The sequence below is a fragment of the Labrus bergylta genome, chromosome 5 (assembly GCF_963930695.1).
Source record: "Labrus bergylta chromosome 5, fLabBer1.1, whole genome shotgun sequence".
NCBI classification, from domain to species: Eukaryota; Metazoa; Chordata; class Actinopteri; order Labriformes; family Labridae; genus Labrus; species Labrus bergylta.
In genome coordinates, this window is record NC_089199.1 from 11,069,884 (window position 1) to 11,089,875 (window position 19,992).

Below are 19,992 nucleotides of genomic sequence, written 5' to 3' on the forward strand. Positions count from 1 at the left end.
CCTTATTTACTGTTTTAAATTCTGCTATAGTCACAGCCAGTCGCCGTCTCTCCAGTAACAAATAGAGGCAAATCTCTTCCCTCTTCCTGGGACAAGTCAAGGACAAAGCAGATGGAAAACCTTTCAATGTCTCTTTGTTTTAGTGTGTAAAAACACTTGCATGCAGATTTAAAAATGTCTGTTTCAATATATTCCATGTTTTTTGCAAGTAAAGACTGCTGATGTACCTTTCATACATTGCAGAGATTTTACAGTAATAAAATCATGTGATCTCCTCTTTCTAACCTCAAATCAATGCACAATCTCCTTAAAAATGACACCCCATTTCAAAACCGGCTGGTTAATTTCTCTTTTCTCATCCTGCTGTTTTTTTTTTAACATGATATCTTCGAGAAGTTTATTCTCTGATGAACACACCAACGTACAATACCTACTTTGGTTCTGGAGTGACTGCTACAGAATCACCTCTTCCTGAAGTCTAAACAGTGCAAATTAAACATCTCTATGATGTCCTTTCTGGGATATGTTTTTCCAGCTGCTTTTCAAATGGAACTATGAAAGGTGTTGTTTCAAAATACTCCCACCAGCTATAAGCTGGTGGGAGGCATACAGGCTATGCTAACAGCTAAAGAAAGTAAGAATAGTTTTGCCAGATTGCCCCCCTGTTGCATGCAATAACCTCTCCTCATGTCAAGTTCCAATGGTCCCCTCAGGTAAATTCATTTTTTTTGCAAGCTTAAAGTAAAGTAAGCTTCACCTCCACTCAGATGGGTACCCAGAGATGTGGTGTCTCACCCGAGTTCTTTGTTCTGCTGAGTGGTCGGTTGTCTGGCTATCACCCACAGTCCAATGATCAAACAGAAGGCCTCAACCAGGACCTGGAAACAGTACTCAGCTGCCTGGTGGCTCTGTATTTCCTTGCATTTCAGAGCAAAGTGCCTGGGAAACCGTCTATTTACCTGAACAATGGGTCTGGCTTTTTCACCCACAACTTAGTGGAATTCCAGAGTCTGGCTTCTTGCTTCGTGGATTCCTTCCTATAAGATTAAGCTTTACTTTATTGATCCCTGCAAGGGGAAATTCTGTTTTTACACTCTGTAGTCATGCAACACACACATAGGCTGAAATATACACACATGCACAAACAGGATCATATGGACATGCACTAATGGAGAGATGTCAGAGTGACTGAGCTGCCCACAGCAGGCGCTCCTGAGCTGGTAATGGGGAGGGGTTTTTGGTGCCTTGCTCAAGGGCACCTCGGCAGTGCTCAGGAAGTGATCTGGCCCCTCTCCAGCTATCAGACCAACTTCCATATTTGGTCCCAAGTCCCTACAGACTGAGCTACTACCACCCCTGTAGCTCCAAAGTCATCAACCTTGTGGGTGTCAGTTTCCCCCGTACCATGAATAATAATTTGATCTTCCATGTCATCAAAAGAGTTCTTTGGTTCCTGCCTCCACACCCCCACCTCCCCTATCACCCTGTCATTAATGGTGGGCCTGTCTTTACAATCACCATTAGGGAGGTTTCCTACTGTCATTGCAGAATTTGTACATTTTGACCTACTGCTTTGGTTTAAAGTATTTCAGCCCTCGGGGGCCCCTAAGTGGCCTGGGGCCCCAAGCAGTTGCCTGCCTTTCTTGTTGACAAGCAGCGCCTCTGTCAATGCGCAATCCATTGGACAAAAGAGAAGTTACACTTTCATACAAGTAGGATCTTATGATCTAAGTTATTCCTTGCAGTAATAACATCAATGTACTCAAATCAAGCTGTTTCCTGACATTATACAAATCTTGGACTGCTGTTAAAAAGAATTAAAAGAGAAAAAGAATCGCGACTTCAGATGATAAAGACTGTTTTTTGAATACCTAGTTTACCTTACCTTATTATGGTACATAAGGGCTGCATTGGCTTTACATTTGTACAACAGGAGGAGATGGAGATGTGCCACCCATCATTAAATACAGTCAATGTGTGCATGCACTTTTGGTTTCACTTTAACATAAATTGTTGTAGATTATTAAGATTTACTTTTTTTAAACGTCTGTTAAAAAATCTGATCTGATTCACTGACTCTTGTTTTTTCTTTCATTATTTTTGTCCTTTCACATATTATTGTAGCACTGCCACTTTTCTCAAATCTCAGCCGTGACACTGGTAGTGTTATAATGACCAATATTAAAGTCTATAAAGATATAGTATTACTCTTGTGTTTATTATCAAAGTACTTAAAAAAAATAAAACTAAATCTGTAATTTAATGTTGTTGATTAATGTATCTTTAAGGACAACCATTAAAGAAAGTCAATATTACTCCATTATCTTCCGTTGTTGACTAGCTGGACTTTCTTTATTCAATGTATATGACATGCTTCGTCTGGCCCAGACGTTTTTGAAAAGCACTCTTGCACAATCATTATTCCCATTCAATGGAGATGAACAGAATTATCACAACATCTGAGGATGGATTTAGATTCGAGGTGTGACTTTGTCTATGCTTTATCACCCAATATCAGGGAGGAAACTTGTTGTTGGAGCCGTCCTGCAGAGCGAGCCCTCCTTGATGTTTATCTCTGCTGATCACTTGGGGATGATTATAGAGACCAGCCTGCAATACAACAGTGTCACACAAATTCTGACGGGAAGATGGAGCACCAAGGAGAAGTACACTCAGAGATGACATGTTAGTATCCTCAACAATCACCTTTCACATTGATGTGGCAATTTTTTAAACTATTTGCAGGATCACAGCCTGTCAGGACTTACAAATTATTTTGCATCTATTTAAAAAGCTTCTAAGTGACATTTTCAATGAGATGTTTGTTATTTGTTGAAAGGGGCATGAATGTTTGTATTGAATCAGCGAATCAGATCTTTTAGATAAATATAGTGCATGTTGTTTATATAGACATATTTGTTATGTGAGATGATGTGTAGTGGTTAAAGCAAACATACAAGCAAAACATTTACGCCCACCAACATACACTAACACATGCACACGCAAACACACACACACACACACACACACACACACACACACACACACACACACACACACACACACACACAAGCCCATTAATCTGCTTTTTGATTCAGGTCTTAATCTCCTGTCTGTTACTCTGCTGGCAGGTCCCACCTCCCAGCTTAGTAGTAACAAAGAGGCTGCAGATTCATGAAGAGGCTCAAACAGGCAGAATGCTTCATAAAACCTGTTTATCTTTGTTGTAACCTTGGTGCCCAGGCATGTGTGCCCAGGGACAGGTGCTAGAAACATGTTAGGCTTTAGGTTTCATGGTCAAGTAAATTGATAAAAGGTAAAGTAATTAACATGAAAACAGAAAATAAACCACATTCTACTTTCTTCTTGTTAAAACCTTTGGCCCACATAACCCATAATGCATTTCAGCAGAAGAAAGTTTGTTCTGATGCTCCTTTCCCATGGTGCATTTTCCTAAAAAGGCATTTCCCATATACAACATCAGTGTGTTCATGAGCTCCGAGAAGTAATGAGAAAACAACACACTAAAGAAAATGTATTTTATTTGACTGCTCGGGGCGTTTGAACACAGGCTCTTATCCCAGACTGCCAGCTGCACCAGTATGTACCCTAAAACCACTTAAATGTGGTTTTACCTTACTTGTTATCAGAGTTCTTATAGTAATAACTTTTTCCTCATTAGTCTGGTTCTTCCTGAACAGAGACAGTAACAACATAAGTCAACATTGCAAATAGCCTTTTGAGCAAAACAACAATTAAAATCAATTTTATTGTTATTTTTTTTGGGGGGGGAGGGGCCTTGAAATGGTCCTTACTTTTCTCCCCTGTTGCTACTAGCACTTTGTTGCAACACAACACAAATAGTTAATTTTGAAATAAAATAAGGCTAATAGCCGTAGGGGCACATGGGGTGGCAAATAGACCTACTCTTATTCAAATGACATCAAATAAAGCAATCAAATGAACAGGCTTTGAGCAGGCTTCCCATGTACAGAAACTACAGTCCTCATTGCACTCGTTACAAGTTTAACCCCTTGCCCTGGGCCTATAAGGCTATCAATAGGGGCACGTTAAATCTGAAAACCATGTTCTCCTCTGGTTTTAGGTTGAATGACACGTTTCACCCAAAATTTTTGACATTGTTCAAAACATTGTGAAAAATGCTTTTAGATAGTTTTTCCTTAGTTTTTAAATCAGCAGCAATTTGTATAAAATTCAACAAGATTTAGCTAGGCTGGAGCCACATGAAGCTTTTTACAATATTTTCATGACATATTTCATTTCACACAACGTATTTCAGGTTTTCTGGATTTCCCTTTAACAGCTCACAGGGAAGTATTCATAAACATGTGCCTTTTTAAGTTATGATGTACACAACATGATGTTAGAGCTGTCACACTGCATGTTGTACCATATTGGACAAATAAATCAGAGTCTGAAGTTGATCCAAAATGTAAAAGCCTGACTATTTGCTACTAATAACCATGGAAGGATCGCTGGGCCCTGTTTACGTCTGTGCAGATGTCTTGATTACCGAGCCATCAGTGATAAGCTTCACCATCATGGATACTGAATATCCCCTGCACAAATAATCAGCGCTTAGTGGTGTAAGGTTAATACAAGATTGGGTAAAGGCCGGCGAAAGCAGACAGCAGGCAGACCAGAGGCAACACCAGAGGTGAGAGAAGACACCCAGCCATAAAAATTACGGTGAATCATATCTGCAGCCTCATGGGACCAGCGGACCATGTCCTGGCTATGATAGTCTGACAGATTATACATCACCATCTCCTGCATGATCTATTGTTATAACAGCAGGAAGGCTATCACACTGCAGCAATATCCTCAATCTGACAAACATAGAGTTCTCACCAACATTTTGTCACTGCAAATACACACAAAAACAAATGATACATTCACGTTTTACCACACACAAAAACTGGCCAATCAGATAAATCTTAAAGTTTTCTTTCATTCTTTAGAAAACAGCAATTCACAGCTCGGGAGGCTGCTTCCAATCATTGTTATTGAAGTACTGAGAATTTGCCACTAGATGTCTCACTGTGTGCTTTTTTTTTTTAGGCCACAGTCCTGCATGCACACACACAGTCACATGCAGGGTGCACATGGTGTGTTTAATATGACCAGCCTAGCCACTCTCCACATGTGTTGCCGTCTCCTCTGGGAGGACAGGAAAGCATCTGCCTCCCCCTGTCTGTCTAACACATTTCTGGGAAAATAGCCCAAACCTGCGTCCCAGGAGGAGTGGGATAACACACAAACACACACGCATGCATGCACGCAGACACGCATACACATACACACGCACACACGCAGAGGGAGAGATATACCTATATGCGTGAACAAAAGCAATAATCATTTGTGACTTCTTTTTTTAATATATATTATAGAGATTAAATTGATATACACTGCTCATCTCTACACACTTAAAGAGATGTAATAATATAACAATTTATGCAGAAAATAAGCATATAAACAAGCCATTATCTATAATGAGGGAAGACACTGCTGGCTGCATTAGGTGCTCAGAAGCAGCATCCACAATAAGAGCACAGTGCTCCGTTTCACCTGGATGGTTAGTTTCTCTTTGGTTTGCACTGATGTGGTTTTTTATTGTGCTGTGCTGAGGGGAAAAATGCCATTTGGACCATGGAGAGCAATGGATAAAGGATAACAATGATCTCTCTGAGAACAGGTAAAAAACTACAAAAAGGAAAATACATGTGGTATGATGATTGGTGATGGAAGAAAAAGGCATGCAAGCAATATACTGTTTAAAAAATGATCTCATAGACATGACTTCAACATGTCTCTGATGTAAACATTAGTCCTGAAACATGTCAATGAGATGATTGATGGAAAAATGATCAACAAAAAAATTGCTTATCTATTAAGTGTCATTTATCAACCAAAACTGACAAACATTCACTGGTGTCATCTTCTTAAATACAGGATATATTGCTTTTCTCTAAAATTATTGTGAAGTGAACACATTTGGCTTTTGGACTGCTGGTGAGATGCTCCATGACATTTGGATTGGCCTACATATTTATTAACATTGCGCTTCACGTAAAAAATAATAATATTGAAAATGAATATATACCATATGTGGTATTATATTTTTGTCCTAGCTTTATGTACAGTTTTATATGGTGTCTTGCTTAACTCAAACATCATTTTATGTAAATGCCTAGCACCAGCAACACTATACAGGCTAATCATGTAAATAGTGGACACACCACTTTTTTTTTTTTTTTACCTTTTAACTTGTATTATCTTACGTTGATGTGAAATCTGAAGCATATGCTTCTTGGTAATAAATTATGTATTGACTTGCTGTCTAGATAAATGAATATAAGCTCAGAGCCTGACAGGTACTATGCATGTGTTACATCATTTATCACAGCTAATGATGTTAATATATTTTGTATCCTTGTGACAGGTGATAAACCCTTTCCTGTGATCCATCAGGATAGGGAAATTTTTTAACCAGCACAAGCATTCCAGCTTTACTGCCACTAATAAAGTTTTTTTATTTGTCCTTTTTACACACTTTAGAATGGTTTGTGGCCCATGTTACCAGAAAGGGTTCAATAATATTTATGGGATCACAAAATTTGATGATTTTGCTGTCAACCAGTATTAGTGACAGTGTCATTTTAAGACAGCAATAGCAGCTCATACATATGTATAATAATAATAATAATAATTATGATACAGTGTATGGCCATAAACCTTTAAGAAGTATCGACTAAATACTGTATCGACATGTTAGTCTTTTTGACCTAAACCAATACAAACATACGGGATTCGTTGTGACAAAAATATTGGCGCGTGAACAACGTTGCACCAACGAGGAACCTGATTGGACAAACTCAATGAGCCGTTGCAAAAACCATTCCCAACGCTAATAGACAGTTCAAAATATGTTAAATTATGTTAAATATTCTTTATCCTTAATATAAACTCCCACTCAAGTAACTCTGTTGCGTGAAAAACGATGAATTAAGTGTAATCCCAAAGACGAAGGACCAAAACTCCCACAGGGAACCAGAAATGTTTGCGCTTGTCTGCTGAAAGTTTAAGTAGCAAAGTAAGCTAATTTTTTGCTAACACATTAAGTGAAGCTCTATGTTTTAAGTCAACAATATGACCGTCTGTTATATCTGTTCGCTTGTTATCTGTCTGCTAGCTTGTTTCAATTCTCTTATGTCTTTTACGAGTCCTGTTGACATTTATAAATTAAACATTTGTTTTACAGGCTTATACACTAATTAGAATAAACATTTAATGAATGCTAACATGTCGAACCAAATTGAGCATCAACATGATCATTTTACTCAAAAATTGAAGGATTATTTTATGGTATCCTGTTGGGCTGCAACTATTCTTTTGGTTTCATTAGCCTTCATAAAAGGTCAGTCTAATGAATAGGCCTATTTGATAATTGATAATTGATAACTTACAGGTCACGTTTAAAAAATATATGCTTATCGCTATTATCTTCTGGTCCAGCGGATTTATCAAAAACCTTGTTTTGTTACAATTGTGTAAGCAAAGAACAAATTAAGATATTCTTGAAAAGTTATTTCAGCAATGTGTGGATTGGCAGGGTGATTCTGGATACATGTTCTGCTGACCAAAGACATGAATCTTTTGCAACAGAAGGTGAGAAGGATCCGTTGGAAAAAAAAACCTTCACAGCTACAAGTGATGGCTGTGAGTGTGAACTGTAACAATCCCATGCACAAAGATCCAGCTCAACAGGCTGCAAAGGTTAGCTCTTGTCATGCTAGGTGATGTGTTGTATTAGAGGCTTTCAGTGTTGGTCCTGCCTCTTGCTGCAGGCTACCTATTTCCCTATGAATGTTCACTCGCTGAGTGTGATGGTAAAATCTGCCAGTTTCAGTACAGCTGTGTGTGTTTATGTGTCTGTCAGAGTGTGACTGTGGAGAATTAGCTCCAGAATGTGTGTTATCTATTAATTCCTTCATTAAGCTCTTATCACCAGTTTTAATGCCAATTAAGATGCGCTTTAATGTGACGGCAGGGCGGGCAAGCGACTGTGCACTTCTCACTCCACAGTCAAGAGAGAAGAGGAGTAGACCCCTTTCAGACAGGACCACCCGGTTGCCTTATCAAGCCACTAAGACGCAAAAGGCCTGTTATAGTTTTGCCTCTTTAACACTGAAGCTTTTTTTATACGCTCTGTTTGGTGACACCTAATACTTCAATCATTGCTGAGTGATTGAAGGCGAGTTTCATAGTACTTCTGAGCCATTCTTTTAATTCTGATGGTCTCCCGCATATGTGAACAACCAGATCAGGAGGATTTCAGGGGCAGTCCGTAGACCACTATTGTGTGTGGCAAAATTCACATGCTCGAATGTATGGTGTGTGTAGGACATATAGAGGTCATAGCTTTCTCTGAATGTGGTCTAGCAATGCTCTTCTGTATACTAACAGGAGAGATACTACATTTGCAGGTAAATGGTTTAATGTATGCATTCATGCATAACATAAGCCGTACACTGCAAAATTTCAGGCTGATTTAGAACCAATTTTTGAGTTGTACAACTGATTTGAAGTCAGGCCGAATTTCTACCTGATTGTGCGTCGTTAGTCGTGCAGTGTACACTGAGGTACAATGGCCGATCACGGCCTGATCCTGACCAGTCAGAAGACTTTCTACCTTGTTTGAAACTTTGGAAGTATGACTACACACACTAGCACAGAGCAGAGCCACAGTCCCAAACTTCCCTAAATTGTACAATGTATGCCGTGCTATATATGGATGGGGGCCTTCTGTATGTCTAAAACATGGAACAAGACAAAACTTTTGCGAACATACTCAGGAAGATCACAATGACCACTTTTGTGTGAATTATAATTAGCTACAATTAGAAGATCTGCAATATGTAGACTGAGCAGATGGCTTATGGACAGTAAGGAAGGGACAGGACGGGTGTTGTGGAGCAATGGACTACAGATCTCCTACTACAGCAGCTGGCTGTCAACTGTGGGATGCTGCTTGTCAGCAGAGAGAGAAAGAAGAGAAATGGACATATAGTGGAAGAAAAGGCACAGGCAGAGAGATAGCAGAGATGGTTAACGATAAATAGATGATGGGTAGGACTAGGACTTATGATTGATTTTATTATTTATTTTACATCAATTGTTATGTCAGTAAAATGTCAGTATAATGTATAATTCTCATTCCAGTCTAATGGGCAGAATGTGAAGCAGCTAAGTGACTTGTTTTGGAGGAGCGTCCGTCCAGAAAAGCAGCAAATATTCAGATTTTAAAACAACGTAGTCTATAATTGGCAGAATATTTATGTACTTCAGTAGAAGTCTGACAATATAATATAACGAAACGTAAAACTACCAATCTTTCATTGCTATGGATGCATTCTCTGAATACAAAAAAATGAAACAATCCTGATTTTAGAGTGCAGAGATGACTTTATTCCACTGATACTGATGCTTAAATCTTAAATAAATTGAATTGATCTTGCCAAATCTGGAAAAAAAAAGAGAATCCATGTACGAGCTCCCTTTAGTGTGCTCCCTTCATCTCCTCTTACCTCTCCCTGTGTGGCACTGATGTCTCTTTCCTCCCCTCTATTTCCCACTCTCTATCCTTCTCAATCCCAGCTTTGATGTATGCATGAGGGAGGATTTCCTGAAGACCAAAGAGGCCATTACCCAGGGGCCATTAGGCCTCTAGTAGAGCATGTCAATGAGTGCTGAGTCTTGCTCTGTTTTCACATGCAGCCACTTTTCTATGTGAGGATTGGTGATGGGGATGATTCTCTTGGGATGATAAAATTTTGCCCTTACTGTTAATATCTTTATTTTAAAATAAATGTATTAGTGTCTGAGTTGCATTGTGTGCACAGCCTGTTGTAGCATTTGATATAGCGGTTTGTTTTCCTACTGTTGCACGTGAGGAGGTCGGGTCATTAATTGCTGCTGTTGTTCTTTCATGCAGACTAAGAGCGAGGGGAGTGAGTCATCATCATCAGGATGAAACGCTCTGACATTTGAGCATGAAAGTCCCAGTGTGCCTTGCGGCTCAACATCGCTCTGGTATGTTTGTATTTTACAGTGAGGGAGGTATGCATAGTGCTTCGGTCTGAGTGAGATGTATTAGATATTAGCAAAACGTTGGGGTCACCACATTACAGAGAAAAAGTAAGTAATGAGGTATGTGGGTTATTCATATATTTATGTAAACAGTGTGGTATTTAAATGAGATATATGGGTTGTGGTGTAGGGATGAAACTAAATGGGATGATAAGCTGGGAGGTGAGCAGGGAGTAAGCTGAAAGGGACACAGAGGGAAGATAACCTTGATTACTGGAATCACTATGCCGATCTCTTCAGCTTATCCCCATAGAGGACAAGGACTTACCGACTCTTGTCTTCTGTGTTTAAAAAAGAAAAAAAGAAAAAATGCCCTCAAAGAAATTGTGAGGTAAATGAGTGACAGTATTTCATGCTCCTGTTTCACTGAGCACTTGAGAGGATCATTGAAGTTCGCAGAGCACGTCGGGGACTCTCTCTTAAGGGCAGCTGGCTCTGTCGTCTGTTTTGAATGCGACACGCAGTCCCTCTGTAATCAGAAATATAAAATCTTAGCATTCAGCGTGCTGACTAGACTAGGTTTTACTGAGTGTGATGCCTCTCTTTTCCTGTCCAGTGCAGCAGAACACCAGCATTACAGGCCACAGCAAAGGGAGAGCAGAGGAGGTTAGAGAGGGAGGGCAAGATGGATAAGGTTGAGGAAAAGGAAGATAAGCAGCCTATGTGTGTGTGTTTGTGTCTGGATGTGTGGGCTGCACATTTCCTAGTCACTTCCCGGGGCCTGAAGACAGAGGAAACAAGGAGTGATTAATTTTACTCCAACCTACTCGGCCTCCGTCTGGGGGAGCGGTTCTCTGAAAGTCTGATACCGAACAATATGGCCCGTCTTCTTCTGCTTCACTCCCTGGATCAATAACAGATTGGCAGGTCAATCGCCTCTGGTGAAGCTGCATGGCCAATGAGAAAGACCCTGTGCAGCTGACCCTCCCTCTTGTCTTCTTTTCTCACCATTTGGAGGACCAGCTGATCTTGAGGTCATTGATCTGTGTGTTTTTCACTGAGAGGGTCTCTTAGATGGCCTGATCGATCAGATCTAATAAAGAGTGGATTCTCTGTAAGCATCACAGTGGGTTCAATGAGATCCAAAGCTGCAGGCTGGCCCACCACAGCTTCTTTTACGTACACGCAGATAGAATTGAATTTGCGTTTAAGGTACCGATGTGACAAAGTTGAGTGTGACAAAGCAATACAGCAGAAATGATTGCATAAATTGGTAGATGGTCTTCTTGGCTGTAGAAATTGCAGAGCAGCCTAAGGCATCCTATCCATCTAGAGAAATCTCTCCTCTCCTGATGTTCTGTTTGTACATTTAAACTGTCCCCATCGCTGGATAGCTTGTTCTGTTAGACACAACACATTTGTGCATTATGTCAAATACAACGAGAATTTATTTTTATTTTCTCCAGACTCCTTGAACCAGGTAAATAGAGATAACTTTGCTTAATGTTTGAATTGAGGCAGGAATTAAGGGGTGGCTGTGAGTCAGCAGAAATGTTTATTGTGAGTCAGCCAGCCTACATCATTCTACCAGTATCTCTCTGTTATCTTTCTGATCACTGATAGGAAGTATGCTACAGTAAATTCATGTTCCAGAGTAGCCATCGCATAGGAAATGATAATAAATCAAACATGACTGCGTCCTGCTTCTCCGCCTCACATTTGTTTTGAGCTTTGGATGAGAGGGAGTCGCTTGTCTAAAAAAATAGTAGCTCATGGGAATAAGAGCAGTTTTTTTCCCCCCTCCCACTTTCTGAGGAACAAGCCCAGTTTGTTCTGACTGAATGATCCGTGACATCTATGTACACGAGCAGGAGGAGTGCGACTGTAGCTTTTCATCCCTGCTATCAGGTGGGTTTTTACCTCCCCCGCTGAGGTCTGTGCTCCACAGTGTGTCCTTTCTACCAAAACAGCCCGGTCTTCCTTGTCAGCGAAGAGAAAGAAATGCTGCGCAGAGACCCCGGCAACTGCTGTGTGGCTTTCTGTGGCAGAGCACCTGTGTGTCCCCTGCTGACAGACTGAGTCAAGGACAACACAGCCACAAGACCGGCTGCCGTCTCCCCCCCCCCCCCCCACCTCGCAAATGAGCTGTGCAACGGAAGAGTCGTCCAGGTGCGGTGAGGGGGCAGAGAGTCCTTAACTTTGGCTTTGACTGAGTGACACCTAGAAAAAGCCTGAAGTCCTGATCATTTGACCTCTATTCTATATTTTGAAAGAAATTGTGTTGACACATATACTCACTCGTAACGTAATCTACATGTTTTTCTTTTTCTACCAACCTGAATAATGTCTTTGTTTAGGTGCAAATATGTCCCACTCCTACTGTGCTCTCCAATTGAAATGGGAAGATCAGAGAAAAACAGCAGTGTAGGAGAATGAAATGAGACAGGTACAGGTGCACACACACACACACACACACACACACACACAGACACGCACACACACACAAACACACACACACACACACACACACACACACACAGCTGATGGAGAGAGATATTCCCTTCCCTGGGGGTAACTTCATGCTGAATTAAGGTTTTCTCTGAGGTTTCAGAGCATCTCTCCTCCGTGTTTACTGTTAAAACGAACAGCAACTGACTTATTGCCGGAGGAAAACATGCTCCGCTAAAACATACCTTATGATTATTTAGAGGCTTCCAGTTATGATAAACAAGGAGACATGCCCGTCCCTTCTGTGAAGTTACATCTCAAATAGGCTACTCTAAGGCCCCCTCCTCTAAATAACTGGCGACAACATGAAACAACAGCTGGGTATTTACAAAAAATAGGATATTATTCCTTTCATTTAAATGTGCATCCACTGGACCAGATGTGCTAATAAGTAGAACAAATTAGTTGGAGAGCAGCCCCAAGGTGATGCTGAATGTTTACACTGTGGTTGATGCAGTCCATCCTCTAGAGCCAGGCTTGTAATTACCAAAACTAAGCGTTGATCTCTTGTTCTAATCCCGAGTTTGAGGAGGACAGAGGATGGAGACTGGACATGAGGAGAAAGGAGGTGGCCTGATGCGCGCCCCCGTTTGTCGCCCAGGAATAGACTGTTTGAACGGAGGAAGGACCGCTTCTTAAGAGATAGTCAAGAGCCACATAAGTACCTAATACACACAGGAAGTGAAGCGATTTGACCTTCAAAATAAGACGAACCACGTTATTGGAACCTTTCAAGCAAAATCTTGATTCTATACCTCAAATGGAAGTTACTTTAAAAAATGAAGGTTTTTGCTGAGCCCTGATATGTGTTTCCCATGCCCGATACCCCTGGTGACCAATGTCGTGCAAGTAGGCTAGTTGATCATTAAATTGAGAAAACATTTTAAAAGGTTATGTTTCATTTTAATAATTCAGATGAATAATTCAGCATTAATTATCCTGTCACTTCAAAGCCCAAATGTCCAACCTCCAAAAAAAAACAAAAAACATAAATGGTTTTACTTTAAAAACCGGGATGGGAAATGTCTCTTGTTGTGGTCAGCTTGACTTTGTATGGTTGTTACATTGTAGAGAGTGGGAGAGAAAAGGAGCAAATGTGCGCGGCGGCGGAGAGGGAGGGAGGACAGAGAGTGCGCAAACAGGCACCCAGGCACATCAGCAGCAGCGGCGGCAGAGCATCTTCCTGATCCGCATCTCCCGTGTCTTCAGCTGCCAACCCTCTGTGCGTCCCTGATTGAGATTTCACTGCCGGCTCAAGTGTCCAGGAGCCTCCGCCAACCGTCACCTCCTACCAATACACTTTCTCCAGAGCTCGGTTATTCTTAGCTCAGCTGTGAGAGACTGTCCTTCCGGTCCTTCTCTTATTTATCCCCAGTTTCTTGAATATTTAATGGAAAATGGCGATCTGCGCGCAGTCGTACGGTATTTTCTGCCTCTTCGCAATCCAAACTGTACTTATCATATGCGTCTCCACGCCGACAGACGGGACCCACCTCTTCCCCCAGCACTACACGTAAGTACCCTTCACCGTTTGGGGGGTAAACCGGGGTGCGGAGCATCTGAACTAGGACAGGTGGCCCCGACAAGCCTGCACATGCAGCGCCTTGAACCTTGGTTGGTGGTTTTGTTCCTGATGTTAAAACACGGACGCTTATTCCGTCTTAGATGCTGCGTTGTGTATCTCACAAAGCCTATATATTTGTTTTCGATGTGGGCATTGGCATTTAATACCCCGAGCCTGCTGTCATCGTGAACACGGAAACAGGCTACAGGGAGCACGCACAGGTGCCTCTGGCGACTAAGCCAACCAAGCAATAATTGAATAGAACATCCATGAGAAAAAAATGAAATAGATGATAACAGTGGATGTGTTGTTTTGCTGTCACTACATGGGGGAGAACAGCCCAATTACTCATGATGGATAGCTTGAGCTACAGCGAGGCTAAAAAAAAGTACTCCAGTGGATACCGTGGAAATAATTATTTCTATCCCACTGCAGGACAGCGTCTGATGTTAACCGGATACTTTGAGTCATAGAGGAAACCAATTAATGTTCCTGTAGGAGCGCGAGCGCTTTATACGTGCAGGTGAAGTCCTCGTGTCTCACCCCAACTCCAAAACTCCTTTTGGGAGCAGGTGGCCCTTACGTTGACACGTGGAAATGTTTTTAGCGATCAAGAACGAGAAGTTCTAGTTTAGTTCAACATGTATGGTTGAAATGTGGACGCACCTATACGACCTCATCAGAGTGTTTCTTTAATCAGAAACACTTTGATGGGTGGGTGCGCATCTAGCATCGTGTAAACTACTTTTAAACTTTCAGTCTTTTCAGCGTATGCTTGTTGTGAATTATATTGGAGCTCTGTTGGAATACAAATATCAATTTCATTTAAATTGTGAACATTATAACATTTCACCTTGAATGACTGCTACAGACTGAAACGTTATGCAAGCCGGCGTTTTATTCATCAGATCGCTCAAAACAAAATCGACAAGAATTTGACCGAAGTGTTTTATCTGTTTTCTAAGTGAACATTTCTCCTTTTAAAATCCCATTTTCGGGCATTGCATTGCAACCCGGTGAGGCCGGAGTGCAACAGTTCCTCACTGAAGTGCACATGATGACGTGGTGATCTGATGTGAACATGCTGTGTAGCCTGTGGTGATGATTAGTCAGTCAGGTTCACACAAATGACTAGAATCTAAATTGTTGCTCCGTGATGCATCCATCTTTGGAATCTGTCGGGCTCTGTTGTTTCTGATGACCAAGGTGACTTTCAGAGGGAAATCAGTTATTAGCTTTATTTCACTGTTGATTGACTCAAAACGACAATTAGCTGCACCACTGATTTCATCACTTGAGCTCTAAAAATAATAGTGATGTTGATCTTTTTTTCCTACATTTGGATGACTTTGCTAGAAAATTCACATGCCCATTGAAATTGTATTGTTTAAATATCTATTATATAATGTAAATTACATTTTTATAATTGTGAAAATAACATGATATGTTTAGAATGTAGTTTAGTTATTCCCTAAAGGTTTCCCTCCAAATACACCCAAGGTTTCTTTTAAAATGTTGATTTATAATATTGGACTACAGTTGAATACGACAATATTAGTCTTATCAAATGTTTTATCATTGAGGCGGGCCTGCTGTCCCAGTTGCAGCAGATGAAAATAAGATAAATAGTCCTTGTCTGGTGACATGTGTTGTCTGTATTATATTCAGTCATCTCCTGGGTTTTAAAACTAGGTTTTGTGTCACCCACATCACTGTGCTATTTGCCTTAATTTGACAGTAACCTAATTGAAGCGTATGGGGATCTGCTGTGGCTATCCATTGGGCGTATAGACCTAACATACACACGCATGCTTACACACATCGGATAGAAATTGAGTGTGTTGGAGAATCTAGCTAAAGAAGTAATTTCATTAAAAAAAGAGCTGAATGTCCTCTTCCTCCTGTTTCTTTGGACAGCAAGTCATACAACAAGTGTACATTTTTCTGACTAAAAGCCTGGATTCTTGAATTGTTATTTTAATGTAGTTATTCCATTACATTTGTATAAATGTGCACACGTGTGGATGTGTTTGAGTGTGTGTGGGGTAGGGGTAAATTACTTTCACATTTCTAAATAATATGTGGGAAGCCTGTGTTGATATCTAAACGGTCAGCTGTACAGTCGTCACCAGTAATGTAAAATATCATCATTCACCTTAGTATAGATGAAACTCTGAGCAATTTCCCCCACATTTTGTTATTTCCACACATATATATAGTCCACCTTTTGCCCTTAATGATATTTCACCATTTCAGCGTTGCACTTGGAATGATGCGGCCCATTGCAGCCGAGTGAGCAAGGTGACAGTGTTTGGCTGGCACACATGGGTCAGCCATCCAAACTCATTTCATCACATTTGCTGCTTTTCTGTACTGTTTTGCTGACATAAATCAAAAAACACAGGTGCCAAATGGCAAAGTTTTAGTACTACATCAGACTACAAAGAGCTAGAGAGCTTCAGTGGGCTTTCATGTTGCACAAAATGACGATGTCTTTTGTGTTGTGAAAGTTGTGATCTTTCTAAAAAACAGAAGTTTCTAAGAGTTACTATTGGGCCTCATTAGTGCATGTAGTTTGACCAACAAGCTTCCCAGATATTTCTGTTGCTGTTACTAAATGGACAATTGAGAAATAAAACATTTTCTTCTTTCATTTACATTTAGTCCAACATGAACCTCAAGTCAGCATGCTACATTAGACACTATAGTGCTTCTGCCTTTCAATTTTACAGTCAAAACAAATATGATCTTGTCTGATGTTGGTCAGTTGTGTGAGGGCCCCTTGGATGACAACCTGTCATTGCATCCTGCATATCACTCTGCATACTCAAGTATTGATTCTTTTGATGTGTTCAATGGAATGGAATGGATTTCAAAACACCAGGAAGGAAGGAGGAGTGATGAGGCTAATCTATTCAGAAGTGTCTGTTGATGTATGCATATAATAAGTGGTCCAAAAATAAACATGATCTGAGATAATTCTTATAGCGTTATTATTATAGCAACAGACCATCTTATGCAATTAAGATATTTCAGTGTTCACTTGGAGCACCGTTGCAGCAGAATGAACCTGGAGATGGTGTGTGGTCATCCATTAAAACTCATTTAGTTTTCTTAATTGTGTTTGATTGGGATGGGCAAAATTGGCAAAATGAACATTGCCACAACTGTCACTTTTGATTATAAAGTATTAATATCACACGGTCGAATGTTTGACTCCTAGTCAAACTTGCAAGATAATTACATTTAAGTGTATTTTAGACAAGGATTCTCAAGCTAGTTCCTCGTATCACTAATTTGCACATGAAATTGATATCCTCATATGAGACAGTTACTCAACCGAGTCACTGCTTAGCCTCAGTTCTAAGTGACCTAACAAGGATTAACCTTTATCTTCTGTACCATCAAGTCCACGTTAAAGTCAATATCATTCAACCATAATTCAGATTGAATGTTATGTGAAATCACATAAACAAAAATTTGCTGTGTTTTGATTGGCCAATGATTTGACTCTTGACACAAGACTGCCCAGCTCCACAGTCAATGTTATTTTTTGTTTTGACATATAATCAGAATTTAAGACAACATAGACTCTGTCATTGCCTGTCATTATGTCAAAGCTTTGTTTATATGTATTTAAACACAGTACTGTTGGTGTGTAGACTGACGAAGTTGCATAAGAAGTCTGCCTGGCTGGAGGCAGAGGTGATGTCCCTCGCTGTTAGTATCACTGTGTCCTGCTCAGCTCTGCTCTCACTGTAAGCTTGTTTTCGTTTCATATCGAGGTGACCTTTTCATAGTTAGCGGCCTCTTCCTAGCATTCCTGCTATTCACGATCCTTTTTGAGGCACCCTTTGCTTTCTCTTAAATCGTCCCTATAAACATAAAGTAAGCCTGCGCACATTTTGCCGTGTTTGCTCTGCTTTCACCCTCCTGATGAGGCCCGACTCCGGCTTGGTGATTATACAGCGAGTGCTGTCACTGTTGGGAAGATTTGTGCTATTTAATAAATCTGTCTTCCCTCTTGTCTTCTGATCAAATCTGACATTTAAAGATGACATTTGTTTCCATCGTCATATTAAAAGACAAACGACTGTTGTGCTGTTGATGCTAGTGATTAGCTATCTGCAGGCTGCTGAAAGGAAAAGGCTGGCACAGAGTCAGTGGTTGGCTCTAAACCACATGACAGAATTTATTCATCTGATTGCTGAGGGATCAGCCTTCATAACAGGTTCCCCCCCCCCCCCCCCCCCCCCCTCTGAGTGAGAATTTCTTGTTGGATATGCATGGAGGTAAATTGTTCAGTGTGTATCTAAGTTGGCAGGTTAGCCCCTGCTGCTGCTTTAAAATGATCCAGTGAAAATCTTCATTCATTAAGTCATTTGTTGCTTGCTGAGATATATAGGAGTGATGAGCTCGAGCTGTTTGATCTCTTAATTCCAAACTTGGCTCCGGCTAGCGGAGATCAGCCCCTGCTTAGGGTGCATTTCTGTCAGACCGGAGCAGTTTTATTGCAGAGCCGCTGATCCCAGCAGAGCCCAGGCAGGCACGTTAACCGCCAGTCCTGCCAGGGCTGACCAGATATATACAGGATGTGATGGGAAGAGAAGGTGCTGATGGGTAACCATGACATTAGTAGAGGTAGTAGAGGGATACTTCCAGATAGGCATCCTGAAAAGGAGGGGGGAGTGACTGCTTGATAACCTAAATAGAGATACACAAAAATGAGGAGGAGTTCCCAGTCCTACAAACACACTCGCATGCTACAACAGAGAGATAAAATGCTCCTCTAATGACATGCTCAGGTGATGCAGATTGATGATGTTTTATTTCTCATCTTACTTTTCAGAATGATTCACTGGGCGGGACGCATTGAGAAGGAGCTGGAAAAGGTTCTGCAGCATGTCACCGGGACTCAGCAGATGAGATCGGTAAGTTGACGTCACGCTTGCATGTGACATGTCCATGTTTCCCTGCATTATTAATACATTAAGACTTCACTGTGCAAGGTTATACAGCATACGCTCTCTGGGGGGGGGGGAGATGTTTGTGAGGCAATGCATTTGAGCAGAGCAAAAAAAAAGTTTATATTTTAAAGATATTCAGGTTTAGTTATTCTCAGAAACAATTTGACTCCGTTTCTTTTACTGTGTAAATCAGCTTTTTCCAAGAATTTCCTTGAGCTTAATCTCTGTCCTGATTATTCTGAATTGACCTTTGGGAAATCATATTTCAAAGTGAAGATAAATTTGAAAAAGCAAAAATGATTCCAACAATTAAAGAAAATCTGACTTATTTTTTCAAAGCACTGGATTTTCCAGTCTGAAACACTATACTAACCTGTAAAGACAGACACATGCAGCAGAACATGGTGTTGGTTGTTTGGGTCTGTGTATGAGGCTGTATGTAACACGTGTCTGTCTTGTGGTAGAGCAGATGGGTGAGCAGAGTGTGACTGACACTGTTTCATCATATGTCTGTCATGTGCGCATGTTCACCGTGCTTCCAAGGTTTGTAATGCACCCTGAGATAAACGCTTCATTATTGCTATATGGCTGAGTGTGATTCATCCAGCCGGTGTGGAGCCTGTGGTAGCTTTAATGCTAGCAGTAACAGTGGTTTGTGGGATTGCTGTTGGTACGGTGGCGACATTGATGGATCCCAGAGAGGGGGAAGTGAGTTGACAGCAATGGTGCTGGATTAAAGGTTAATGACCATCAGTGGATATAAGGCAGACACTCAGACTACATGATACAGCAAGGTGGATTTTTAACTTTCATCCAGTGTAGACAAAATATAACAGATCGCTT

The 19,992-nt window shown here is 40.8% G+C and overlaps 1 protein-coding gene across 3 annotated transcripts in view; it reads left to right on the forward strand.

Annotated features, from left to right (window-relative positions):
• The first annotated feature begins 13,693 nt into the window (after positions 1-13,693).
• The window catches only part of cacna2d2a (calcium channel, voltage-dependent, alpha 2/delta subunit 2a), a 146,973-nt gene continuing 140,674 nt past the window's right edge, over positions 13,694-19,992 (forward strand). For all 3 annotated transcript variants that reach the window (XM_020629031.2, XM_020629032.3, XM_020629033.2), the window contains exons 1-2: positions 13,694-14,131; positions 19,032-19,113. In XM_020629031.2, coding sequence (XP_020484687.2) covers positions 14,016-14,131; positions 19,032-19,113 — 198 coding nt within the window. In that variant the 5' untranslated portion in view covers positions 13,694-14,015. The remainder of the gene's footprint in view (positions 14,132-19,031; positions 19,114-19,992) is intronic.